Source organism: Salmo salar, chromosome ssa07, assembly GCF_905237065.1.
Source record: "Salmo salar chromosome ssa07, Ssal_v3.1, whole genome shotgun sequence".
Taxonomy (NCBI): domain Eukaryota; kingdom Metazoa; phylum Chordata; class Actinopteri; order Salmoniformes; family Salmonidae; genus Salmo; species Salmo salar.
The window spans coordinates 2979942-3007470 of NC_059448.1; the positions used below are offsets into that span (position 1 = coordinate 2979942).

A 27529-nucleotide genomic window follows, 5' to 3' on the forward strand; every position below is an offset into this window, starting at 1 on the left:
AGAGAGAGAGAGAGAGAGAGAGAGAGAGAGAGAGAGAGAGAGAGAGAGAGGAAGTGAAGGTGACGTCAGCTAAACCACAGCAGGGCTGCTGTTCACCAACCTCACGCGCACACGCACACACACACACACACACACACACACACACACACACACACACACACACACACACACACACACACACACACACACACACACACACACACACACACACACACACACACACACACGAGTACATACTGTAGGAAGTTGATCTAGTGTGTGTGAGGCTGTGTGTGTGTGTGTGTGAGGTTGTGTGTGTGTGAGGGGATGTGTGTGTGTGAGGTTGTGTGTGTGTGTGAGGGGATGTGTGTGTGTGTGTGTGTGTGTGTGTGTGTGTGTGTGTGTGTGTGTGTGTGTGTGTGTGTGTGTGTGTGTGTGTGTGTGTGTGTGTGTGTGTGTGTGTGTGTGTGCGTGCGTGTGTGCGTGTGTGTGTGTGTGTGTGTGTGTGCGTGTGCGTGTGTGTGTGTGAGGGGATGTGTGTGTGTGTGTGTGTGTGGGTGTGAGGGGATGTATGTGTGTCTAGTCACATACACACACTATGGAGTTCCTCTGTCCAGTCTCAACGTCAACAGTGAAGAGGCGACTCCGGGATGCTGCCCTTCTAGGCAGAGTTCCTCTGTCCAGTGTCTGTGTTCTTAACCAACTCCATATTAATGCCCATGATTTTGGAATGATATGTGCCACGAGCAGGTGTCCACATACTTTTGGTCATGTAGTATATATATTTTTGTATGTATATATATTTTTGTATGTATATATATATATATATATATGACCAAAATCATGGGTATTAATATGGAGTTGGTCCCCCCATTTGCTGCTATAACAGCCTCCACTCTTCTGGGAAGGCTTTCCACTAGATGTTGGAACATTGCTGCTATAACAGCCTCCACTCTTCTGGGAAGGCTTTCCACTAGATGTTGGGACATTGCTGCTATAACAGCCTCCTCTCTTCTGGGAAGGCTTTCCACTAGATGTTGGAACATTGCTGCAGGGGGACTTGCTTCCATTCAATTTATCCTAAATGTGTTCGATGGGGGTTGAGGACAGGGCTCTGTGCAGGCCAGTCAAATTCTTCCACACCAATTACGACCAAAACCATTTTTGTATGAACCTCGCTTTTGGAACATCTCATTCCAAGGGCACAATATATATATATATAGTCCTCACTACTGTAGGTTACTTCCTTATTTTTGCACACCATCCAAGCAGCGGCAGCTCTGTCTGTCAGTCAACCAGTCACTTCCTGGTTCTGCTGGTGACAATGTGACAGTCAGTAAAATCAGAAGAGTAGCGAAGCTCGTATATATTTCATTCAAGGGAAAGAAAAGGTAAGGAACCTTTATGATATTGGAAATATATAATAATAATCCTTTATGGATATGAAGGATTGAACTTTAAATTGGCATTTTATACAGATGTTTCAGGTGTAGCTACTGCCTACTTTCTCTCATTACAGCAAACATTTTTTACATTTTAGTCATTTAGCAAACGCTCTTATCCAGAGCGACTTACAGTAGTGAATACATACATTTCATACATTTTTTTTCCCCCCCCCATAATGGTCCCCCGTGGAAATCGAACCCACAACCCTGGTGTTGCAAACACCATTGCTCTACCAACTGAGACACACGGGACCAAACGAGCTGTCGACATAACAGAGCAGTGATGTTTTGTCCGAGTTGAGCGGAAGAGATATGTAGGCTACCGGCCCAGGGTTATTAAATAAGGCACGTGTGTGTGTTTTAAGTAGGCTACCTGTCTGTCTAAAGGGGGCCCACGGGGGGCCAGGACAACAAAAGAAATGTATAAAATGAAACGTATGCATTCACTACTGTAAGTCGCTCTGGATAAGAGCGTCTGCTAAAATGACTAAAATGTAAATGGAACGAAGTATCCTGTGGAGATCTATGTAATATTCCATCATAGAGATAGATAGAGTGCTCATCACGGATATAACTTATTTTAGTCTACATTACCATTTGAGGACGATCACCATTTTTACAAGAAATAGTCAACTGGGTGGGTATTCCAATGAGTTTAGAGCAATCGGTCTACTCTAAAATGGAGACAGAATGGTAATCGCTGTCGAGGCTGTCACGAGACGCTATAATGGCACAGATACAAAGAGGAGTCCTCTATCTAGCTCTATGACGTCAATTAGAGAATTCGCCACCTTGGCAGGTGTGGTTCGTTGATTACTAGTGCAAGCACCTGGTAATAACTCACCTGGTAATAACTCACCTGGTAGTAACTCACCTGGTAATAACTCACCTGCTAATAACTCACCTGCTAATAACTCACCTGGTAGTAACTCACCTGCTAATAACTCACCTGGTAGTAACTCACCTGGTAATAACTCACCTGGTAATAACTCACCTGCTAATAACTCACCTGGTAGTAACTCACCTGGTAATAACTCACCTGGTAATAACTCACCTGCTAATAACTCACCTGCTAATAACTCACCTGGTAATAACTCACCTGGTAATAACTCACCTGCTAATAACTCACCTGCTAATAACTCACCTGCTAATAACTCACCTGCTAATAACTCACCTGGTAATAACTCACCTGGTAATAACTCACCTGGTAAATACTCACCTGCTAATAACTCACCTGGTAATAACTCACCTGCTAATAACTCACCTGGTAATAACTCACCTGCTAATAACTCACCTGGTAATAACTCACCTGCTAATAACTCACCTGGTAATAACTCACCTGCTAATAACTCACCTGGTAATAACTCACCTGGTAATAACTCACCTGGTAGTAACTCACCTGGTAATACCTCACCTGGTAGTAACTCACCTGGTAGTAACTCACCTGGTAATAACTCACCTGGTAATAACTCACCTGGTAGTAACTCACCTTGTAATAACTCACCTGGTAGTAACTCACCTGGTAATAACTCACCTGCTAATAACTCACCTGGTAATAACTCACCTGCTAATAACTCACCTGCTAATAACTCACCTGGTAATACCTCACCTGGTAATAACTCACCTGGTAATAACTCACCTGGTAGTAACTCACCTGGTAGTAACTCACCTGGTAATACCTCACCTGGTAATAACTCACCTGGTAGTAACTCACCTGGTAATAACTCACCTGGTAGTAACTCACCTGGTAATAACTCACCTGGTAATAACTCACCTGGTAGTAACTCACCTGGTAATAACTCACCTGGTAATAACTCACCTGCCCGACTATGTGATACAGTGGACCGCACCAAACACTAAACCGCAAATATAGATATTGCGCTATAGGCTACAATTAAAGACTGCATAACGATTATTTTTTTTTTAGACAGGTGGTGCAGGATTTAGTTTTGCCTGATTATAGATATATTTCTGCTTTATAATTTGCGACGCTTTGTTAGGCTATTTGTTAGTCAACTTGTCTATAATTAGTTATATGCAGCTTCCCTTCTGTTTATATTTTACCCTAGAAGACATTTACATTTTAGTCATTTAGCAGACGCTCTTATCCAGAGCGACTTACAGTAGTGAATGCATACATTTCATACAATTTTATTTTTTATTATTTTTTGGTTCTGGCCCCCCCCCGTGGGAATCGAACCCACAACCCTGGCGTTGCACACACCATGCTTAACCTTTGCTCAACAGAATGATGTAATAGATTAAATTGAAGCATTCATTCTATCTAGTTGACATCTGTGAATTTTTTTTTCTTCCTGTCATCTTTCACGGAGCAAAAACGTTTAGGGACCGGGGAGAAAATACAATCAAAAACGTTTAGGGACCGGGGAGAAAATACAATCAAAAACGTTTAGGGACCGGGGAGAAAATACAATAAAGCAACAACAACAAAAAAGAACAAAACGAACTGGAAAGGTGTTCTGATCAAAAAATGTCCAAATGACGATAGTTTGACCGGTTGGAAGGAAAAAGAGGTCGTTTTCACAGCTTTAACGTGTTTCTCAAAATATTTCAGTTCGGGAATCGAACTGGTTGAAATACTATCTGATTTTATGATGATTTTATGATGAAGACAGCACCTCTACAGATTGTATCTAACTGAGCATTGCATTCTCTTAAGATACAGAAATAAATCAATCATATTTCTCCACTCCTGTTCCCAAGTCCACATTTTGCCTACATTTTGGTGTATCATTTGGCTGTAAGAAATGTTTAATTCAGCAGGATTTGTTATTAAAGCTATAGTCCCATTCACACCGGGACTGGCATTACTAGAGAACGTTGCTTATGTACTTATTACCTCAGAATGTCCGTTATTTCAGAGGACGATTCAGAAGTAATATGTTTTTTCTCTCCAATCTGCCCCCTGTATATACACACACAGTACCAGTCGAAAGTTTGGACACACCTACTCATTCCAGGGTTTTTGTTTATTGTTACTATTTTCTACGTAGTAGAAAAATAGTGAAGACCCGAATCATGTAGTAACACCAAAAGTGTTAAACAAATCCAAATAGATTTTAGATTCTTCAAAGTAGCCGCCCTTTGCGTTGCACACTTTTGGCATTCTCTCAACCAGCTTCATGAGGTAGTCACCTGGAATGCATTTCAATTAGCAGGTGTGCCTTGTTAATTTGTGGTTACGTCTTTCCTTCTAAATGCATTTGAGCCAATCAGTTGTGTTGTGACAAGGTAGGGGTGGCATACAGAAGATAGCCCTATTTGGTAAAAGATCAAGTCCATATTATGGCGAGAACAGCTCAAATAAGCAAAGAGAAACAACAGTCCATCATTACTTTAAGACATGAAGGTCAGTCAATACGGAACACTTCAATAACTTTGAAAGTTTCTTCAAGTACAGATGCAAAAACCATCAAGCGCTATGATGAAACTGGCTCTCATGAAAGGAAGACCCAGAGTTACCTCTGCTGCAGAGGATAAGTTCATTAGAGTTACCAGCCTCAGATTGCAGCCCAAATAAATTGCTTCACAGAGTTCAAGTAACAGACACATCTCAACATCAACTGTTCAGAGGAGACTGCGAGAATCAGGCCTTCATGGTCAAATTTCTGCAAAGAAACCACTACTAAAGGACACCAATAAGAAGAAGAGACTTGCTTGGGCCAAGTAACACGAGCAATGGACATTAGACCGGTGGAAATCTGAACTTTGGTCTGATTAGTCAAAATGTGATATTTTTGGTTCCAACCGCCTTGTCTTTATGAGACGTAGAGTAGCTGAACGGATGATCTCTGCATGTGTGGTTCCCACCGTGAAGCATGGAGGAGGAGGTGTGATGGTGCTTTGCAGGTGACACCGTCTGTGATTTATTTAGAATTCAAGACACACTTAACCAGCATGGCTACCACAGCATTCTGCAGCGATACGCCATCCCATCTGGTTTGAAAATAGTAAAAATTGTGTAAAAACCCTTGAATGAGTAGGTGTGCCCAACCTTTTGACTGGTACTGTATATGATCTATAAAGGATATTAAAGGATTTATTTATCTTGTGAAAGAGAGAGTTTCTGCTGAATGCACCACTATATCGGATTACTTTTTAGCTGATATCACAGCCTACCAAGGGGCAAAGTACCTGGGGTTGTTTTCATTCAGATAACACACCTTCATATACTGTAGTAACCCACATGGAGACACATTGATAACATGCTTCTATTCTCTCCTCTCCCTCTCCCTCTCCTCTCCTCTCCTCTCCTCTCCTCTCCTCTCCTCTCCTCTCCCTCTCCTCTCCTCTCCTCTCCTCTCCCTCTCCCTCTCCTCTCCTCTCCTCTCCTCTCCTCTCCTCTCCTCTCCTCTCCTCTCCTCTCCCTCTCCTCTCCTCTCCTCTCCTCTCCTCTCCTCTCCTCTCCTCTCCCTCTCCTCTCCTCTCCTCTCCTCTCCTCTCCTCTCCTCTCCTCTCCTCTCCTCTCCTCTCCCTCTCCCTCTCCTCTCCCCTTCCTCTCCTCTCCAGTCCGGGTGGGTCCAGTCAGTATTTAGATGGCATGGTGGAGGGAGTGGGCGGGGCCGAGATGAGTGCTGACCCGCTATTGGAGGAGACCCTGATCAAGCGGTCTCAGCAGAAGAGGATAACGTCGCCGCTGAACTACAAGGAGAGATTGTTTGTTCTCACCAAGACAAAGCTCACGTATTATGAGTTCAGAGCAGAGGTGAGAAGAGCAGACACACACCGTTCCCTGTACGATGGAGGCATCGTTGTGTACGGACTGGTCCTATATCCTTTATCTCTCCTATCAGACTGGTCCTAAATCCTTTATCTCTCCTATCAGACTGGTCCTATATCCTTTATCTCTCCTATCAGACTGGTCCTATATCCTTTATCTCTCCTATCAGACTGGTCCTATATCCTTTATCTCTCCTATCAGACTGGTCCTATATCCTTTATCTCTCCTATCAGACTGGTCCTATATCCTTTATCTCTCCTATCAGACTGGTCCTATATCCTTTATCTCTCCTATCAGACTGGGCCTATATCCTTTATCTCTCCTATCAGACTGGTCCTATATCCTTTATCTCTCCTATCAGACTGGTCCTATATCCTTTATCTCTCCTATCAGACTGGTCCTATATCCTTTATCTCTCCTATCAGACTGGTCCTATATCCTTTATCTCTCTATCAGACTGATCCTATATCCTTTATCTCTCCTATCAGACTGGTCCTATATCCTTTATCTCTCTTATCAGACTGGTCCTATATCCTTTACCTCTCCTATCAGACTGGTCCTATATCCTTTATCTCTCTATCAGACTGGTCCTATATCCTTTATCTCTCCTATTAGACTGGTCCTATATCCTTTATCTCTCCTATCAGACTGGTCCTATATCCTTTATCTCTCTATCAGACTGGTCCTATATCCTTTATCTCTCCTATAAGACTGATCCTTTATCTCTCCTATCAGACTGGTCCTATATCCTTTATCTCCTATCAGACTGGTCCTATGTCCTTTATCTCTCCTATCAGACTGGTCCTAAATCCTTTATCTCTCCTATCAGACTGGTCCTATATCTCTCCTATCAGACTGGTCCTATATCCTTTATCTCCTATCAGACTGGTCCTATGTCCTTTATCTCTCCTATCAGACTGGTCCTATGTCCTTTATCTCTCCGATCAGACTGGTCCTTTATCTCTCCTATCAGACTGGTCCTATGTCCTTTATCTCCTATCAGACTGGTCCTATGTCCTTTATCTCTCCGATCAGACTGGTCCTTTATCTCGCCTATCAGACTGGTCCTAAATCCTTTATCTCTCCTATCAGACTGGTCCTAAATCCTTTATCTCTCCTATCAGACTGGTCCTATATCCTTTATCTCTCCTATCAGACTGGTCCTATATCCTTTATCTCTCTATCAGACTGGTCCTATATCCTTTATCTCTCCTATCAGACTGGTCCTATATCCTTTATCTCTCCTATCAGACTGGTCCTATATCCTTTATCTCCTATCAGACTGGTCCTATATCCTTTATCTCTCCTATCAGACTGGTCCTATATCCTTTATCTCCTATCAGACTGGTTCTATATCCTTTATCTCTCCTATCAGACTGGTCCTATATCCTTTATCTCTCCTATCAGACTGGTCCTATATCCTTTATCTCCTATCAGACTGGTTCTATATCCTTTATCTCTCCTATCAGACTGGTCCTATATACTTTATCTCTCTAATCAGACTGGTCCTATATCCTTTATGTATAGTAACTCTAGTAACTATATCATGTACCGTTAGTCAATCTTGTAACTCTACCACGTGCTGTTAGTCCAACTAATAGTACTAGTGTGAATATTGACAGCTGAGGCTATAAACAAACTCTGATGTCTCTCTCCTGTCCAATACCTTACTGTGTTATGTCTCTCTTCTGTCCAATACCTTACTGTGTTCTGTCTCTCTCCTGTCCAATACCTTACTGTGTTCTGTCTCTCTCCTGTCCAATACCTTACTGTGTTCTGTCCTTTTGTCTCTCTCCTGTCCAATACCTTACTGTGTTCTGTCTCTCTGCTGTCCAATACCTTACTGTGTTCTGTCCTTCTGTCTCTCTGGTGTCCAATACCTTACTGTGTTCTGTCTCTCTCCTGTCCAATACCTTACTGTGTTCTGTCTCTCTCCTGTCCAATACCTTACTGTGTTCTGTCTCTCTGCTGTCCAATACCTTACTGTGTTCTGTCTCTCTCCTGTCCAATACCTTACTGTGTTCTGTCTCTCTCCTGTCCAATACCTTACTGTGTTCTGTCCTTTTGTCTCTCTGCTGTCCAATACCTTACTGTGTTCTGTCTCTCTGCTGTCCAATACCTTACTGTGTTCTGTCCTTCTGTCTCTCTCCTGTCCAATACCTTACTGTGTTCTGTCTCTCTCCTGTCCAATACCTTACTGTGTTCTGTCTCTCTCCTGTCCAATACCTTACTGTGTTCTGTCTCTCTGCTGTCCAATACCTTACTGTGTTCTGTCTCTCTCCTGTCCAATACCTTACTGTGTTCTGTCTCTCTCCTGTCCAATACCTTACTGTGTTCTGTCTCTCTGCTGTCCAATACCTTACTGTGTTCTGTCCTTCTGTCTCTCTGCTGTCCAATACCTTACTGTGTTCTGTCTCTCTCCTGTCCAATACCTTACTGTGTTCTGTCTCTCTCCTGTCCAATACCTTACTGTGTTCTGTCTCTCTGCTGTCCAATACCTTACTGTGTTCTGTCTCTCTCCTGTCCAATACCTTACTGTGTTCTGTCTCTCTCCTGTCCAATACCTTACTGTGTTCTGTCTCTCTCCTGTCCAATACCTTACTGTGTTCTGTCCTTCTGTCTCTCTGCTGTCCAATACCTTACTGTGTTCTGTCTCTCTCCTGTCCAATACCTTACTGTTTTCTGTCTCTCTCCTGTCCAATACCTTACTGTGTTCTGTCTCTCTCCTGTCCAATACCTTACTGTGTTCTGTCTCTCTGCTGTCCAATACCTTACTGTGTTCTGTCCTTCGGTCTCTCTGCTGTCCAATACCTTACTGTGTTCTGTCTCTCTCCTGTCCAATACCTTACTGTGTTCTGTCTCTCTCCTGTCCAATACCTTACTGTGTTCTGTCTCTCTGCTGTCCAATACCTTACTGTGTTCTGTCTCTCTCCCGTCCAATACCTTACTGTGTTCTGTCTCTCTCCTGTACAATACCTTACTGTGTTCTGTTCTTCTGTCTCTCTGCTGTCCAATACCTTACTGTGTTCTGTCTCTCTCCTGTCCAATACCTTACTCTGTTCTGTCCTTCTGTCTCTCTGCTGTCCAATACCTTACTGTGTTCTGTCTCTCTCCTGTCCAATACCTTACTGTGTTCTGTCTCTCTCCTGTCCAATACCTTACTGTGTTCTGTCTCTCTGCTGTCCAATACCTTACTGTGTTCTGTCTCTCTCCTGTCCAATACCTTACTGTGTTCTGTCTCTCTCCCGTCCAATACCTTACTGTGTTCTGTCTCTCTCCCGTCCAATACCTTACTGTGTTCTGTCTCTCTGCTGTCCAATACCTTACTGTGTTCTGTCTCTCTCCTGTCCCATACCTTACTGTATTCTGTCTCTCTCCTGTCCAATACCTTACTGTGTTCTGTCTCTCTCCCGTCCAATACCTTACTGTGTTCTGTCTCTCTCCCGTCCAATACCTTACTGTGTTCTGTCTCTCTCCCGTCCAATACCTTACTGTGTTCTGTCTCTCTGCTGTCCAATACCTTACTGTGTTCTGTCTCTTTCCTGTCCAATACCTTACTGTGTTCTGTCTCTCTCCTGTCCAATACCTTACTGTGTTCTGTCTCTCTGCTGTCCAATACCTTACTGTGTTCTGTCTCTCTCCTGTCCAATACCTTACTGTGTTCTGTCTCTCTCCTGTCCAATACCTTACTGTGTTCTGTTTCTCTCCTGTCCAACACCTTACTGTATTCTGTCTCTCTCCTGTCCAACACCTTACTGTGTTCTGTCTCTCTGCTGTCCAATACCTTACTGTGTTCTGTCTCTCTCCTGTCCAATACCTTACTGTGTTCTGTCCTTCTGTCTCTCTGCTGTCCAATACCTTACTGTGTTCTGTCTCTCTCCTGTCCAATAACTTACTGTATTCTGTCTCTCTCCTGTCCAATACCTTACTGTGTTCTGTCTCTCTCCTGTCCAATACCTTACTGTGTTCTGTCTCTCTGCTGTCCAATACCTTACTGTGTTCTGTCCTTCTGTCTCTCTCCTGTCCAATACCTTACTGTGTTCTGTCTCTCTGCTGTCCAATACCTTACTGTGTTCTGTCTCTCTCCTGTCCAATACCTTACTGTATTCTGTCTCTCTCCTGTCCAATACCTTACTGTGTTCTGTCTCTCTCCTGTCCAATACCTTACTGTGTTCTGTCTCTCTGCTGTCCAATACCTTACTGTGTTCTGTCCTTCTGTCTCTCTCCTGTCCAATACCTTACTGTGTTCTGTCTCTCTGCTGTCCAATACCTTACTGTGTTCTGTCCTTCTGTCTCTCTCCTGTCCAATACCTTACTGTGTTCTGTCTCTCTGCTGTCCAATACCTTACTGTGTTCTGTCTCTCTCCTGTCCAATACCTTACTGTATTCTGTCTCTCTCCTGTCCAATACCTTACTGTGTTCTGTCTCTCTCCTGTCCAATACCTTACTGTGTTCTGTCTCTCTGCTGTCCAATACCTTACTGTGTTCTGTCCTTCTGTCTCTCTGCTGTCCAATACCTTACTGTGTTCTGTCTCTCTCCCGTCCAATACCTTACTGTGTTCTGTCTCTCTCCTGTCCAATACCTTACTGTGTTCTGTCCTTCTGTCTCTCTGCTGTCCAATACCTTACTGTGTTCTGTCTCTCTCCCGTCCAATACCTTACTGTGTTCTGTCTCTCTCCTGTCCAATACCTTACTGTGTTCTGTCTCTCTCCTGTCCAATACCTTACTGTGTTCTGTTTCTCTCCTGTCCAATACCTTACTGTGTTCTGTCCTTCTGTCTCTCTGCTGTCCAATACCTTACTGTGTTCTGTCTCTCTCCTGTCCAATTCCTTACTGTGTTCTGTCTCTCTGCTGTCCAATACCTTACTGTGTTCTGTCTCCCTCCTGTCCCATACCTTACTGTGTTCTGTCTCTCTCCTGTCCAATACCTTTCTGTTTTCTGTCCTTCTGTCTCTCTCCTGTCCAATACCTTACTGTGTTCTGTCTTTCTGCTGTCCAATACCTTACTGTGTTCTGTCTCTCTCCTGTCCAATTCCTTACTGTGTTCTGTCTCTCTGCTGTCCAATACCTTACTGTGTTCTGTCTCTCTGCTGTCCAATACCTTACTGTGTTCTGTCTCCCTCCTGTCCCATACCTTACTGTGTTCTGTCTCTCTCCTGTCCAATACCTTTCTGTTTTCTGTCCTTCTGTCTCTCTGCTGTCCAATACCTTACTGTGTTCTGTCTCTCTCCTGTCCAATACCTTACTGTGTTCTGTCTCTCTGCTGTCCAATACCTTACTGTGTTATGTCTCTCTCCTGTCCAATACCTTACTGTGTTCTGTCTCTCTCCTGTCCAATACCTTACTGTGTTCTGTCTCTCTCCTGTCCAATACCTTACTGTGTTCTGTCCTTCTGTCTCTCTGCTGTCCAGTACCTTACTGTGTTCTGTCTTTCTGCTGTCCAATACCTTACTGTGTTCTGTCTCTCTCCTGTCCAGTACCTTACTGTGTTCTGTCTCTCTGCTGTCCAATACCTTACTGTGTTCTGTCTCTCTCCTGTCCAATACCTTACTGTGTTCTGTCCTTCTGTCTCTCTGCTGTTCAATACCTTACTGTGTTCTGTCTCTCTCCTGTCCAGTACCTTACTGTGTTCTGTCTCTCTCCTGTCCAGTACCTTACTGTGTTCTGTCTCTCTGCTGTCCAATACCTTACTGTGTTCTGTCTCTCTCCTGTCCAATACCTTACTGTGTTCTGTCCTTCTGTCTCTCTGCTGTTCAATACCTTACTGTGTTCTGTCTCTCTCCTGTCCATTACCTTACTGTATTCTGTCTCTCTCCTGTCCAGTACCTTACTGTGTTCTGTCTCTCTGCTGTCCAATACCTTACTGTGTTCTGTCTCTCTCCTGTCCAATACCTTACTGTGTTCTGTCTCTCTCCTGTCCAATACCTTACAGTGTTCTGTCTCTCTGCTGTCCAATACCTTACTGTGTTCTGTCTCTCTCCTGTCCAATACCTTACTGTGTTCTGTCTCTCTGCTGTCCAATACCTTACTGTGTTCTGTCTCTCTCCTGTCCAAAACCTTACTGTGTTCTGTCTCTCTGCTGTCCAATACCTTACTGTGTTCTGTCTCTCTACTGTCCAATACCTTACTGTGTTCTGTCTCTCTGCTGTCCAATACCTTACTGTGTTCTGTCTCTCTCCTGTCCAATACCTTACTGTGTTCTGTCTCTCTCCTGTCCAATACCTTACTGTGTTCTGTCTCTCTCCTGTCCAATACCTTACTGTGTTCTGTCTCTCTCCTGTCCAATACCTTACTGTGTTCTGTCTCTCTCCTGTCCAATACATTACTGTGTTCTGTCTCTCTCCTGTCCAATACTTTACTGTGTTCTGTCTCTCTCCTGTCCAATACCTTACTGTGTTCTGTCTCTCTCCTGTCCCATACCTTACTGTGTTCTTTCCTTCTGTCTCTCTGCTGTCCAATACCTTACTGTGTTCTGTCTCTCTCCTGTCCAATACCTTACTGTGTTCTGTCTCTCTCCTGTCCAATACCTTACTGTGTTCTGTCTCTCTCCTGTCCCATACCTTACTGTATTCTGTCTCTCTCCTGTCCAATACCTTACTGTGTTCTGTCTCTCTCCTGTCCAATACCTTACTGTGTTCTGTCTCTCTCCTGTCCCATACCTTACTGTGTTCTGTCTCTCTCCTGTCCAATACCTTACTGTGTTCTGTCTCTCTGCTGTCCAATACCTTACTGTGTTATGTCTCTCTCCTGTCCAATACCTTACTGTGTTCTGTCTCTCTCCTGTCCAATACCTTACTGTGTTCTGTCTCTCTCCTGTCCAATACCTTACTGTGTTCTGTCCTTCTGTCTCTCTGCTGTCCAGTACCTTACTGTGTTCTGTCTTTCTGCTGTCCAATACCTTACTGTGTTCTGTCTCTCTCCTGTCCAATACCTTACTGTATTCTGTCTCTCTCCTGTCCAGTACCTTACTGTGTTCTGTCTCTCTGCTGTCCAATACCTTACTGTGTTCTGTCTCTCTCCTGTCCAATACCTTACTGTGTTCTGTCCTTCTGTCTCTCTGCTGTTCAATACCTTACTGTGTTCTGTCTCTCTCCTGTCCAATACCTTACTGTGTTCTGTCTCTCTCCTGTCCAGTACCTTACTGTGTTCTGTCTCTCTGCTGTCCAATACCTTACTGTGTTCTGTCTCTCTCCTGTCCAATACCTTACTGTGTTCTGTCCTTCTGTCTCTCTGCTGTTCAATACCTTACTGTGTTCTGTCTCTCTCCTGTCCATTACCTTACTGTATTCTGTCTCTCTCCTGTCCAGTACCTTACTGTGTTCTTTCTCTCTGCTGTCCAATACCTTACTGTGTTCTGTCTCTCTCCTGTCCAATACCTTACTGTGTTCTGTCTCTCTCCTGTCCAATACCTTACAGTGTTCTGTCTCTCTGCTGTCCAATACCTTACTGTGTTCTGTCTCTCTCCTGTCCAATACCTTACTGTGTTCTGTCTCTCTGCTGTCCAATACCTTACTGTGTTCTGTCTCTCTCCTGTCCAAAACCTTACTGTGTTCTGTCTCTCTGCTGTCCAATACCTTACTGTGTTCTGTCTCTCTACTGTCCAATACCTTACTGTGTTCTGTCTCTCTGCTGTCCAATACCTTACTGTGTTCTGTCTCTCTCCTGTCCAATACCTTACTGTGTTCTGTCTCTCTCCTGTCCAATACCTTACTGTGTTCTGTCTCTCTCCTGTCCAATACCTTACTGTGTTCTGTCTCTCTCCTGTCCAATACCTTACTGTGTTCTGTCTCTCTCCTGTCCAATACATTACTGTGTTCTGTCTCTCTCCTGTCCAATACTTTACTGTGTTCTGTCTCTCTCCTGTCCAATACCTTACTGTGTTCTGTCTCTCTCCTGTCCAATACCTTACTGTGTTCTGTCCTTCTGTCTCTCTGCTGTCCAATACCTTACTGTGTTCTGTCTCTCTCCTGTCCAATACCTTACTGTGTTCTGTCTCTCTCCTGTCCAATACCTTACTGTGTTCTGTCTCTCTCCTGTCCCATACCTTACTGTATTCTGTCTCTCTCCTGTCCAATACCTTACTGTGTTCTGTCTCTCTCCTGTCCAATACCTTACTGTGTTCTGTCTCTCTCCTGTCCCATACCTTACTGTATTCTGTCTCTCTCCTGTCCAATACCTTACTGTGTTCTGTCTCTCTCCTGTCCAATACCTTACTGTGTTCTGTCTCTCTCCTGTCCAATACCTTACTGTGTTATGTCTCTCTCCTGTCCCATACCTTACTGTATTCTGTCTCTCTCCTGTCCAATACCTTACTGTGTTCTGTCTCTCTCCTGTCCAATACCTTACTGTGTTCTGTCTCTCTGCTGTCCAATACCTTACTGTGTTCTGTCCTTCTGTCTCTCTACTGTCCAATACCTTACTGTCCTTCTGTCTCTCTGCTGTCCAATACCTTACTGTGTTCTGTCTCTCTCCTGTCCAATACCTTACTGTGTTCTGTCTCTCTGCTGTCCAATACCTTACTGTGTTCTGTCTCTCTCCTGTCCAATACCTTACTGTGTTCTGTCTCTCTCCTGTCCAATACCTTACTGTGTTCTGTCTCTCTCCTGTCCAATACCTTACTGTGTTCTGTCTCTCTCCTGTCCAATACCTTACTGTGTTCTGTCTCTCTCCTGTCCAATACATTACTGTGTACTTTCTCTCTCCTGTCCAATACTTTACTGTGTTCTGTCTCTCTCCTGTCCAATACCTTACTGTGTTCTGTCTCTCTCCTGTCCAATACCTTACTGTGTTCTGTCCTTCTGTCTCTCTGCTGTCCAATACCTTACTGTGTTCTGTCTCTCTCCTGTCCAATACCTTACTGTGTTCTGTCTCTCTCCTGTCCAATACCTTACTGTGTTCTGTTTCTCTCCTGTCCCATACCTTACTGTATTCTGTCTCTCTCCTGTCCAATACCTTACTGTGTTCTGTCTCTCTCCTGTCCAATACCTTACTGTGTTCTGTCTCTCTCCTGTCCAATACCTTACTGTATTCTGTCTCTCTCCTGTCCAATACCTTACTGTGTTCTGTCCTTTTGTCTCTCTGCTGTCCCATACCTTACTGTGTTCTGTCTCTCTCCTGTCCAATACCTTACTGTGTTCTGTCCTTCTGTCTCTCTGCTGTCCAATACCTTACTGTGTTCTGTCTCTCTCCTGTCCAATACCTTACTGTGTTCTGTCTCTCTCCTGTCCAATACCTTACTGTGTTATGTCTCTCTCCTGTCCCATACCTTACTGTATTCTGTCTCTCTCCTGTCCAATACCTTACTGTGTTCTGTCTCTCTCCTGTCCAATACCTTACTGTGTTCTGTCTCTCTGCTGTCCAATACCTTACTGTGTTCTGTCCTTCTGTCTCTACTGTCCAATACCTTACTGTCCTTTCGTAATACCTTACTGTGTTCTGTCTCTCTACTGTCCAATACCTTACTGTGTTCTGTCTCTCTGCTGTCCAATACCTTACTGTGTTCTGTCTCTCTCCTGTCCAATACCTTACTGTGTTCTGTCTCTCTCCTGTCCAATACCTTACTGTGTTCTGTCTCTCTCCTGTCCAATACCTTACTGTGTTCTGTCTCTCTCCTGTCCAATACCTTACTGTGTTCTGTCTCTCTCCTGTCCAATACATTACTGTGTACTTTCTCTCTCCTGTCCAATACTTTACTGTGTTCTGTCTCTCTCCTGTCCAATACCTTACTGTGTTCTGTCTCTCTCCTGTCCAATACCTTACTGTGTTCTGTCCTTCTGTCTCTCTGCTGTCCAATACCTTACTGTGTTCTGTCTCTCTCCTGTCCAATACCTTACTGTGTTCTGTCTCTCTCCTGTCCAATACCTTACTGTGTTCTGTCTCTCTCCTGTCCCATACCTTACTGTATTCTGTCTCTCTCCTGTCCAATACCTTACTGTGTTCTGTCTCTCTGGTGTCCAATACCTTACTGTGTTCTGTCTCTCTCCTGTCCAATACCTTACTGTATTCTGTCTCTCTCCTGTCCAATACCTTACTGTGTTCTGTCCTTTTGTCTCTCTGCTGTCCCATACCTTACTGTGTTCTGTCTCTCTCCTGTCCAATACCTTACTGTGTTCTGTCCTTCTGTCTCTCTCCTGTCCAACACCTTACTGTGTTCTGTCTCTCTGCTGTCCAATACCTTACTGTGTTCTGTCTCTCTCCTGTCCAATACCTTACTGTGTTCTGTCCTTCTGTCTCTCTCCTGTCCAATACCTTACTGTGTTCTGTCTCTCTGCTGTCCAATACCTTACTGTGTTCTGTCTCTCTGCTGTCCAATACCTTACTGTGTTCTGTCTCTCTCCTGTCCAATACCTTACTGTGTTCTGTCTCTCTCCTGTCCAATACCTTACTGTGTTCTGTCTCTCTCCTGTCCAATACCTTACTGTGTTCTGTCTCTCTGCTGTCCAATACCTTACTGTGTTTTGTCTCCCTGCTGTCCAATACCTTACTGTGTTCTGTCTCTCTGCTGTCCAATACCTTACTGTGTTCTGTCTCTCTGCTGTCCAATACCTTACTGTGTTCTGTCCTTCTGTCTCTCTGCTGTCCAATACCTTACTGTGTTCTGTCTCTCTCCTGTCCAATACCTTACTGTGTTCTGTCTCTCTCCTGTCCAATACCTTACTGTGTTCTGTCTCTCTCCTGTCCAATACCTTACTGTGTTCTGTCTCTCTCCTGTCCAATACCTTACTCTGTTCTGTCCTTCTGTCTCTCTGCTGTCCAATACCTTACTGTGTTCTGTCTCTCTCCTGTCCAATACCTTACTGTGTTCTGTCTCTCTCCTGTCCAATACCTTACTGTGTTCTGTCTCTCTCCTGTCCAATACCTTACTGAGTTCTGTCTCTCTCCTGTCCAATACCTTACTGTGTTCTGTCTCTCTCCTGTCCAATACCTTACTGTGTTCTGTCTCTCTGCTGTCCAATACCTTACTGTGTTCTGTCTCTCTCCTATCCAATACCTTACTGTGTTCTGTCTCTCTCCTGTCCAATACCTTACTGTGGTCTGTCTCTCTCCTGTCCAATACCTTACTGTGTTCTGTCTCTCTGCTGTCCAATACCTTACTGTGTTCTGTCTCTCTCCTATCCAATACCTTACTGTGTTCTGTCTCTCTCCTGTCCAATACCTTACTGTGTTCTGTCTCTCTCCTGTCCAATACCTTACTGTGTTCTGTCTCTCTCCTGTCCAATACCTTACTGTGTTCTGTCTCTCTGCTGTCCAATACCTTACTGTGTTCTGTTTCTCTGCTGTCCAATACCTTACTGTGTTCTGTCTCTCTCCTGTCCAATACCTTACTGTGTTCTGTCCTTCTGTCTCTCTGCTGTCCAATACCTTACTGTGTTCTGTCTCTCTCCTGTCCAATGCCTTACTGTGTTCTGTCTCTCTCCTGTCCAATACCTTACTGTGTTCTGTCTCTCTGCTGTCCAATACCTTACTGTGTTTTGTCTCCCTGCTGTCCAATACCTTACTGTGTTCTGTCTCTCTGCTGTCCAATACCTTACTGTGTTCTGTCTCTCTCCTGTCCAATACCTTACTGTGTTCTGTCTCTCTCCTGTCCAATACCTTACTGTGTTCTGTCTCTCTCCTGTCCAATACCTTACTGTGTTCTGTCTCTCTCCTGTCCAATACCTTACTGTGTTCTGTCCTTCTGTCTCTCTGCTGTCCAATACCTTACTGTGTTCTGTCTCTCTCCTGTCCAACACCTTACTGTGTTCTGTCTCTCTGCTGTCCAATACCTTACTGTGTTCTGTCCTTTTGTCTCTTTGCTGTCCCATACCTTACTGTGTTCTGTCTTTCTGCTGTCCAATACCTTACTGTGTTCTGTCTCTTACGTTCGTCTTTCTGCTGTCCAATACCTTACTGTGTTCTGTCCTTCTGTCTCTCTCCTGTCCAGTACCTTACTGTGTTCTGTCCTTCTGTCTCTCTGCTGTCCAATACCTTACTATGTTCTGTCTCTCTCCTGTCCAATACCTTACTGTGTTCTGTCTCTCTCCTGTCCAATACCTTACTGTGTTCTGTCTCTCTCCTGTCTAATACCTTACTGTGTTCTGTCCTTCTGTCTCTCTGCTGTCCAAAACCTTACTGTGTTCTGTCTCTCTCCTGTCCCATACCTTACTGTATTCTGTCTCTCTGCTGTACAATACCTTACTGTGTTCTGTCTCTCTCCTGTCCAATACCTTACTGTGTTCTGTCCTTCTGTCTCTCTCCTGTCCAATACCTTACTGTCTTCTGTCTCTCTCCTGTCCAATACCTTACTGTGTTCTGTCTCTCTCCTGTCCAATACCTTACTGTGTTCTGTCTCTCTCCTGTCCAATAACTTACTGTGTTCTGTCTCTCTGGTGTCCAATACCTTACTGTGTTCTGTCTCTCTCCTGTCCAATACCTTACTGTATTCTGTCTCTCTCCTGTCCAATACCTTACTGTGTTCTGTCCTTTTGTCTCTCTGCTGTCCCATACCTTACTGTGTTCTGTCTCTCTCCTGTCCAATACCTTACTGTGTTCTGTCCTTCTGTCTCTCTCCTGTCCAACACCTTACTGTGTTCTGTCTCTCTGCTGTCCAATACCTTACTGTGTTCTGTCTCTCTCCTGTCCAATACCTTACTGTGTTCTGTCCTTCTGTCTCTCTCCTGTCCAATACCTTACTGTGTTCTGTCTCTCTGCTGTCCAATACCTTACTGTGTTCTGTCTCTCTGCTGTCCAATACCTTACTGTGTTCTGTCTCTCTCCTGTCCAATACCTTACTGTGTTCTGTCTCTCTCCTGTCCAATACCTTACTGTGTTCTGTCTCTCTCCTGTCCAATACCTTACTGTGTTCTGTCTCTCTGCTGTCCAATACCTTACTGTGTTCTGTCTCCCTGCTGTCCAATACCTTACTGTGTTCTGTCTCTCTGCTGTCCAATACCTTACTGTGTTCTGTCTCTCTGCTGTCCAATACCTTACTGTGTTCTGTCCTTCTGTCTCTGTCTCTCCTGTCCAATACCTTACTGTGTTCTGTCTCTCTCCTGTCCAATACCTTACTGTGTTCTGTCTCTCTCCTGTCCAATACCTTACTGAGTTCTGTCTCTCTCCTGTCCAATACCTTACTGTGTTCTGTCTCTCTCCTGTCCAATACCTTACTGTGTTCTGTCTCTCTGCTGTCCAATACCTTACTGTGTTCTGTCTCTCTCCTATCCAATACCTTACTGTGTTCTGTCTCTCTCCTGTCCAATACCTTACTGTGGTCTGTCTCTCTCCTGTCCAATACCTTACTGTGTTCTGTCTCTCTGCTGTCCAATACCTTACTGTGTTCTGTCTCTCTCCTATCCAATACCTTACTGTGTTCTGTCTCTCTCCTGTCCAATACCTTACTGTGTTCTGTCTCTCTCCTGTCCAATACCTTACTGTGTTCTGTCTCTCTCCTGTCCAATACCTTACTGTGTTCTGTCTCTCTGCTGTCCAATACCTTACTGTGTTCTGTTTCTCTGCTGTCCAATACCTTACTGTGTTCTGTCTCTCTCCTGTCCAATACCTTACTGTGTTCTGTCCTTCTGTCTCTCTGCTGTCCAATACCTTACTGTGTTCTGTCTCTCTCCTGTCCAATGCCTTACTGTGTTCTGTCTCTCTCCTGTCCAATACCTTACTGTGTTCTGTCTCTCTGCTGTCCAATACCTTACTGTGTTTTGTCTCCCTGCTGTCCAATACCTTACTGTGTTCTGTCTCTCTGCTGTCCAATACCTTACTGTGTTCTGTCTCTCTCCTGTCCAATACCTTACTGTGTTCTGTCTCTCTCCTGTCCAATACCTTACTGTGTTCTGTCTCTCTCCTGTCCAATACCTTACTGTGTTCTGTCTCTCTCCTGTCCAATACCTTACTGTGTTCTGTCCTTCTGTCTCTCTGCTGTCCAATACCTTACTGTGTTCTGTCTCTCTCCTGTCCAACACCTTACTGTGTTCTGTCTCTCTGCTGTCCAATACCTTACTGTGTTCTGTCCTTTTGTCTCTTTGCTGTCCCATACCTTACTGTGTTCTGTCTTTCTGCTGTCCAATACCTTACTGTGTTCTGTCCTTCTGTCTCTCTCCTGTCCAGTACCTTACTGTGTTCTGTCCTTCTGTCTCTCTGCTGTCCAATACCTTACTATGTTCTGTCTCTCTCCTGTCCAATACCTTACTGTGTTCTGTCTCTCTCCTGTCCAATACCTTACTGTGTTCTGTCTCTCTCCTGTCTAATACCTTACTGTGTTCTGTCCTTCTGTCTCTCTGCTGTCCAAAACCTTACTGTGTTCTGTCTCTCTCCTGTCCCATACCTTACTGTATTCTGTCTCTCTGCTGTACAATACCTTACTGTGTTCTGTCTCTCTCCTGTCCAATACCTTACTGTGTTCTGTCCTTCTGTCTCTCTCCTGTCCAATACCTTACTGTCTTCTGTCTCTCTCCTGTCCAATACCTTACTGTGTTCTGTCTCTCTCCTGTCCAATACCTTACTGTGTTCTGTCTCTCTCCTGTCCAATACCTTACTGTGTTCTGTCTCTCTGGTGTCCAATACCTTACTGTGTTCTGTCTCTCTCCTGTCCAATACCTTACTGTGTTCTGTCTCTCTCCTGTCCAATACCTTACTGTGTTCTGTCCTTTTGTCTCTCCTGTCCCATACCTTACTGTGTTCTGTCTCTCTCCTGTCCAATACCTTACTGTGTTCTGTCCTTGTCTCTCTCCTGTCCAACACCTTACTGTGTTCTGTCTCTGTCTCTCTGCTGTCCAATACCTTACTGTGTTCTGTCTCTCTCCTGTCCAAGACCTTACTGTGTTCTGTCCTTCTGTTCTCTCCTGTCCAATACCTTACTGTGTTCTGTCTCTCTCCTGTCCAATACCTTACTGTGTTCTGTCTCTCTCCTGTCCAATACCTTACTGTGTTCTGTCTCTCTGCTGTCCAATACCTTACTGTGTTCTGTCTCTCTCCTGTCCAATACCTTACTGTGTTCTGTCTCTCTCCTGTCCAATACCTTACTGTGTTCTGTCTCTCTCCTGTCCAATACCTTACTGTGTTCTGTCTCTCTGCTGTCCAATACCTTACTGTGTTCTGTCTCTCTCCTGTCCAATACCTTACTGTGTTCTGTCTCTCTCCTGTCCAATACCTTACTGTGTTCTGTCCTTCTGTCTCTCCTGTCCAATACCTTACTGTGTTCTGTCTCTCTCCTGTCCAATACCTTACTGTGTTCTGTCTCTCTCCTGTCCAATACCTTACTGTGTTCTGTCTCTCTCCTGTCCAATACCTTACTGTGTTCTGTCTCTCTCCTGTCCAATACCTTACTCTGTTCTGTCCTTCTGTCTCTCTGCTGTCCAATACCTTACTGTGTTCTGTCTCTCTCCTGTCCAATACCTTACTGTGTTCTGTCTCTCTCCTGTCCAATACCTTACTGTGTTCTGTCTCTCTCCTGTCCAATACCTTACTGTGTTCTGTCTCTCTCCTGTCCAATACCTTACTGTGTTCTGTCTCTCTCCTGTCCAATACCTTACTGTGTTCTGTCTCTCTCCTGTCCAATACCTTACTGTGTTCTGTCTCTCTCCTGTCCAATACCTTACTGTGTTCTGTCTCTCTCCTGTCCAATACCTTACTGTGTTCTGTCTCTCTCCTGTCCAATACCTTACTGTGTTCTGTCTCTCTCCTGTCCAATACCTTACTGTGTTCTGTCTCTCTCCTGTCCAATACCTTACTGTGTTCTGTCTCTCTCCTGTCCAATACCTTACTGTGTTCTGTCTCTCTCCTGTCCAATACCTTACTGTGTTCTGTCTCTCTCCTGTCCAATACCTTACTGTGTTCTGTCTCTCTGCTGTCCAATACCTTACTGTGTTCTGTCTCTCTGCTGTCCAATACCTTACTGTGTTCTGTCTCTCTCCTGTCCAATACCTTACTGTGTTCTGTCCTTCTGTCTCTCTGCTGTCCAATACCTTACTGTGTTCTGTCTCTCTCCTGTCCAATGCCTTACTGTGTTCTGTCTCTCTCCTGTCCAATACCTTACTGTGTTCTGTCTCTCTGCTGTCCAATACCTTACTGTGTTCTGTCTCCCTGCTGTCCAATACCTTACTGTGTTCTGTCTCTCTGCTGTCCAATACCTTACTGTGTTCTGTCTCTCTCCTGTCCAATACCTTACTGTGTTCTGTCTCTGCTCCTGTCCAATACCTTACTGTGTTCTGTCTCTCTCCTGTCCAATACCTTACTGTGTTCTGTCTCTCTCCTGTCCAATACCTTACTGTGTTCTGTCTCTCTCCTGTCCAATACCTTACTGTGTTCTGTCTCTCTCCTGTCCAACACCTTACTGTGTTCTGTCTCTCTCCTGTCCAATACCTTACTGTGTTCTGTCCTTGCTCCTTTGCTGTCCAATACCTTACTGTGTTCTGTCTCTCTGCTGTCCAATACCTTACTGTGTTCTGTCCTTCTGTCTCTCTCCTGTCCAGTACCTTACTGTGTTCTGTCTGTCTCTCTCCTGTCCAATACCTTACTGTGTTCTGTCTCTCTCCTGTCCAATACCTTACTGTGTTCTGTCTCTCTCCTGTCCAATACCTTACTGTGTTCTGTCTCTCTCCTGTCCAATACCTTACTGTGTTCTGTCCTCTGTCTCTCTCCTGTCCAATACCTTACTGTGTTCTGTCTCTCTCCTGTCCAATACCTTACTGTGTTCTGTCTCTCTCCTGTCCAATACCTTACTGTGTTCTGTCTCTCTCCTGTCCAATACCTTACTGTGTTCTGTCTCTCTCCTGTCCAATACCTTACTGTGTTCTGTCTCTCTCCTGTCCAATACCTTACTGTGTTCTGTCTCTCTCCTGTCCAATACCTTACTGTGTTCTGTCTTTCTCTCCTGTCCAATACCTTACTGTGTTCTGTCTCTCTCCTGTCCAATACCTTACTGTGTTCTGTCTCTCTCCTGTCCAATACCTTACTGTGTTCTGTCTTCTGTCTCTCTGCTGTCCAATACCTTACTGTGTTCTGTCTCTCTCCTGTCCAATACCTTACTGTGTTCTGTCTCTCTCCTGTCCAATACCTTACTGTGTTCTGTCTCTCTCCTGTCCAATACCTTACTGTGTTCTGTCTCTCTCCTGTCCAATACCTTACTGTGTTCTGTCTCTCTCCTGTCCAATACCTTACTGTGTTCTGTCTCTCTCCTGTCCAATACCTTACTGTGTTCTGTCTCTCTCCTGTCCAATACCTTACTGTGTTCTGTCTCTCTCTCTGTCCAATACCTTACTGTGTTTTGTCTCCCTGCTGTCCAATACCTTACTGTGTTCTGTCTCTCTCCTGTCCAATACCTTACTGTGTTCTGTCTCTCTGCTGTCCAATACCTTACTGTGTTCTGTCCTTCTGTCTCTCTGCTGTCCAATACCTTACTGTGTTCTGTCTCTCTCCTGTCCAATACCTTACTGTGTTCTGTCTCTCTCCTGTCCAATACCTTACTGTGTTCTGTCTCTCTCCTGTCCAATACCTTACTGTGTTCTGTCTCTCTCCTGTCCAATACCTTACTCTGTTCTGTCTCTGTCTCTCCTGTCCAATACCTTACTGTGCTTCTGTCTCTCTCCTGTCCAATACCTTACTGTGTTCTGTCTCTCTCCTGTCCAATACCTTACTGTGTTCTGTCTCTCTCCTGTCCAATACCTTACTGTGTTCTGTCTCTCTCCTGTCCAATACCTTACTGTGTTCTGTCTCTCTCCTGTCCAATACCTTACTGTGTTCTGTCTCTCTCCTGTCCAATACCTTACTGTGTTCTGTCTCTCTGCTGTCCAATACCTTACTGTGTTCTGTCTCTCTCCTGTCCAATACCTTACTGTGTTCTGTCTCTCTCCTGTCCAATACCTTACTGTGTTCTGTCTCTCTCCTGTCCAATACCTTACTGTGTTCTGTCTCTCTCCTGTCCAATACCTTACTGTGTTCTGTCTCTCTCCTGTCCAATACCTTACTGTGTTCTGTCTCTCTCCTGTCCAATACCTTACTGTGTTCTGTCTCTCTCCTGTCCAATACCTTACTGTGTTCTGTCTCTCTCCTGTCCAATACCTTACTGTGTTCTGTCTCTCTGCTGTCCAATACCTTACTGTGTTCTGTCTCTCTGCTGTCCAATACCTTACTGTGTTCTGTCTCTCTCCTGTCCAATACCTTACTGTGTTCTGTCCTTCTGTCTCTCTGCTGTCCAATACCTTACTGTGTTCTGTCTCTCTCCTGTCCAATGCCTTACTGTGTTCTGTCTCTCTCCTGTCCAATACCTTACTGTGTTCTGTCTCTCTGCTGTCCAATACCTTACTGTGTTTTGTCTCCCTGCTGTCCAATACCTTACTGTGTTCTGTCTCTCTGCTGTCCAATACCTTACTGTGTTCTGTCTCTCTCCTGTCCAATACCTTACTGTGTTCTGTCTCTCTCCTGTCCAATACCTTACTGTGTTCTGTCTCTCTCCTGTCCAATACCTTACTGTGTTCTGTCTCTCTCCTGTCCAATACCTTACTGTGTTCTGTCCTTCTGTCTCTCTGCTGTCCAATACCTTACTGTGTTCTGTCTCTCTCCTGTCCAACACCTTACTGTGTTCTGTCTCTCTCCTGTCCAATACCTTACTGTGTTCTGTCTTTCTGCTGTCCAATACCTTACTGTGTTCTGTCCTTCTGTCTCTCTCCTGTCCAGTACCTTACTGTGTTCTGTCCTTCTGTCTCTCTGCTGTCCAATACCTTACTATGTTCTGTCTCTCTCCTGTCCAATACCTTACTGTGTTCTGTCTCTCTCCTGTCCAATACCTTACTGTGTTCTGTCTCTCTCCTGTCTAATACCTTACTGTGTTCTGTCCTTCTGTCTCTCTGCTGTCCAAAACCTTACTGTGTTCTGTCTCTCTCCTGTCCCATACCTTACTGTATTCTGTCTCTCTGCTGTACAATACCTTACTGTGTTCTGTCTCTCTCCTGTCCAATACCTTACTGTGTTCTGTCCTTCTGTCTCTCTCCTGTCCAATACCTTACTGTCTTCTGTCTCTCTCCTGTCCAATACCTTACTGTGTTCTGTCTCTCTCCTGTCCAATACCTTACTGTGTTCTGTCTCTCTCCTGTCCAATAACTTACTGTGTTCTGTCTCTCTGGTGTCCAATACCTTACTGTGTTCTGTCTCTCTCCTGTCCAATACCTTACTGTGTTCTGTCTCTCTCCTGTCCAATACCTTACTGTGTTCTGTCTCTCTCCTGTCCAATACCTTACTGTGTTCTGTCTCTCTCCTGTCCAATACCTTACTGTGTTCTGTCTCTCTCCTGTCCAATACCTTACTCTGTTCTGTCCTTCTGTCTCTCTGCTGTCCAATACCTTACTGTGTTCTGTCTCTCTCCTGTCCAATACCTTACTGTGTTCTGTCTCTCTCCTGTCCAATACCTTACTGTGTTCTGTCTCTCTCCTGTCCAATACCTTACTGTGTTCTGTCTCTCTCCTCTCCAATACCTTACTGTGTTCTGTCTCTCTCCTGTCCAATACCTTACTGTGGTCTGTCTCTCTCCTGTCCAATACCTTACTGTGTTCTGTCTCTCTGCTGTCCAATACCTTACTGTGTTCTGTCTCTCTCCTATCCAATACCTTACTGTGTTCTGTCTCTCTCCTGTCCAATACCTTACTGTGTTCTGTCTCTCTCCTGTCCAATACCTTACTGTGTTCTGTCTCTCTCCTGTCCAATACCTTACTGTGTTCTGTCTCTCTGCTGTCCACACCTTACTGTGTTCTGTCTCTCTCCTGTCCAAAACCTTACTGTGTTCTGTCTCTCTCCTGTCCCATACCTTACTGTGTTCTGTCCTTCTGTCTCTCTGCTGTCCAATACCTTACTGTATTCTGTCTCTCTCCTGTCCAATACCTTACTGTGTTCTGTCTCTCTGCTGTCCAATACCTTACTGTGTTCTGTTTCTCTGCTGTCCAATACCTTACTGTGTTCTGTCCTTCTGTCTCTCTGCTGTCCAATACCTTACTGTGTTCTGTCTCTCTCCTGTCCAATGCCTTACTGTGTTCTGTCTCTCTCCTGTCCAATACCTTACTGTGTTCTGTCTCTCTGCTGTCCAATACCTTACTGTGTTTCTGTCTCCTGCTGTCCAATACCTTACTGTGTTCTGTCTCTCTGCTGTCCAATACCTTACTGTGTTCTGTCTCTCTCCTGTCCAATACCTTACTGTGTTCTGTCTCTCTCCTGTCCAATACCTTACTGTGTTCTGTCTCTCTCCTGTCCAATACCTTACTGTGTTCTGTCCTTCTGTCTCTCTGCTGTCCAATACCTTACTGTGTTCTGTCTCTCTCCTGTCCAACACCTTACTGTGTTCTGTCTCTCTGCTGTCCAATACCTTACTGTGTTCTGTCCTTTTGTCTCTTTGCTGTCCCATACCTTACTGTGTTCTGTCTTTCTGCTGTCCAATGCCTTACTGTGTTCTGTCCTTCTGTCTCTCTGCTGTCCAATACCTTACTGTGTTCTGTCTCTCTCCTGTCCAGTACCTTACTGTGTTCTGTCCTTCTGTCTCTCTGCTGTCCAATACCTTACTGTGTTCTGTCTCTCTCCTGTCCAATACCTTACTGTGTTCTGTCTCTCTCCTGTCCCATACCTTACTGTGTTCTGTCTCTCTGCTGTCCAATACCTTACTGTGTTCTGTCTCTCTCCTGTCCAATACCTTACTGTGTTCTGTCCTTCTGTCTCTCTCCTGTCCAATACCTTACTGTCTTCTGTCTCTCTCCTGTCCAATACCTTACTGTGTTCTGTCTCTCTCCTGTCCAATACCTTACTGTGTTCTGTCTCTCTCCTGTCCAATACCTTACTGTGTTCTGTCTCTCTCCTGTCCAATACCTTACTGTGTTCTGTCTCTCTCCTGTCCAATACCTTACTGTGTTCTGTCTCTCTGCTGTCCAATACCTTGCTGTGTTCTGTCTCTCTGCTGTCCAATACCTTACTGTGTTCTGTCCTTCTGTCTCTCTGCTGTCCAATACCTTACTGTGTTCTGTCTTCTGTCTCTCTACTGTCCAATACCTTACTGTCCTTCTGTCTCTCTGCTGTCCAATACCTTACTGTGTTCTGTCTCTCTCCTGTCCAATACCTTACTGTGTTCTGTCTCTCTCCTGTCCAATACCTTACTGTGTTCTGTCCTTCTGTCTCTCTACTGTCCAATACCTTACTGTCCTTCTGTCTCTCTCCTGTCCAATACCTTACTGTGTTCTGTCTCTCTGCTGTCCAATACCTTACTGTGTTCTGTCTCTCTCCTGTCCAATACCTTACTGTGTTCTGTCTCTCTCCTGTCCAATACCTTACTGTGTTCTGTCTCTCTCCTGTCCAATACATTACTGTGTTCTGTCCTTCTGTCTCTCTGCTGTCCAATACCTTACT

The 27529-nt window shown here is 44.6% G+C and overlaps 1 protein-coding gene across 7 annotated transcripts in view; it reads left to right on the forward strand.

Annotated features, from left to right (window-relative positions):
- Window positions 1-1266: 1266 nt before the first annotated feature.
- LOC106591515 (tyrosine-protein kinase Tec-like) overlaps window positions 1267-27529 on the forward strand; it is a 106423-nt gene continuing 80160 nt past the window's right edge. For all 7 annotated transcript variants that reach the window (XM_045721410.1, XM_045721413.1, XM_045721411.1 and 4 more), the window contains exons 1-2: window positions 1267-1370; window positions 5955-6150. In XM_045721410.1, the coding sequence (XP_045577366.1) occupies window positions 5986-6150 (165 nt within the window). In that variant the 5' untranslated portion in view covers window positions 1267-1370; window positions 5955-5985. The remainder of the gene's footprint in view (window positions 1371-5954; window positions 6151-27529) is intronic.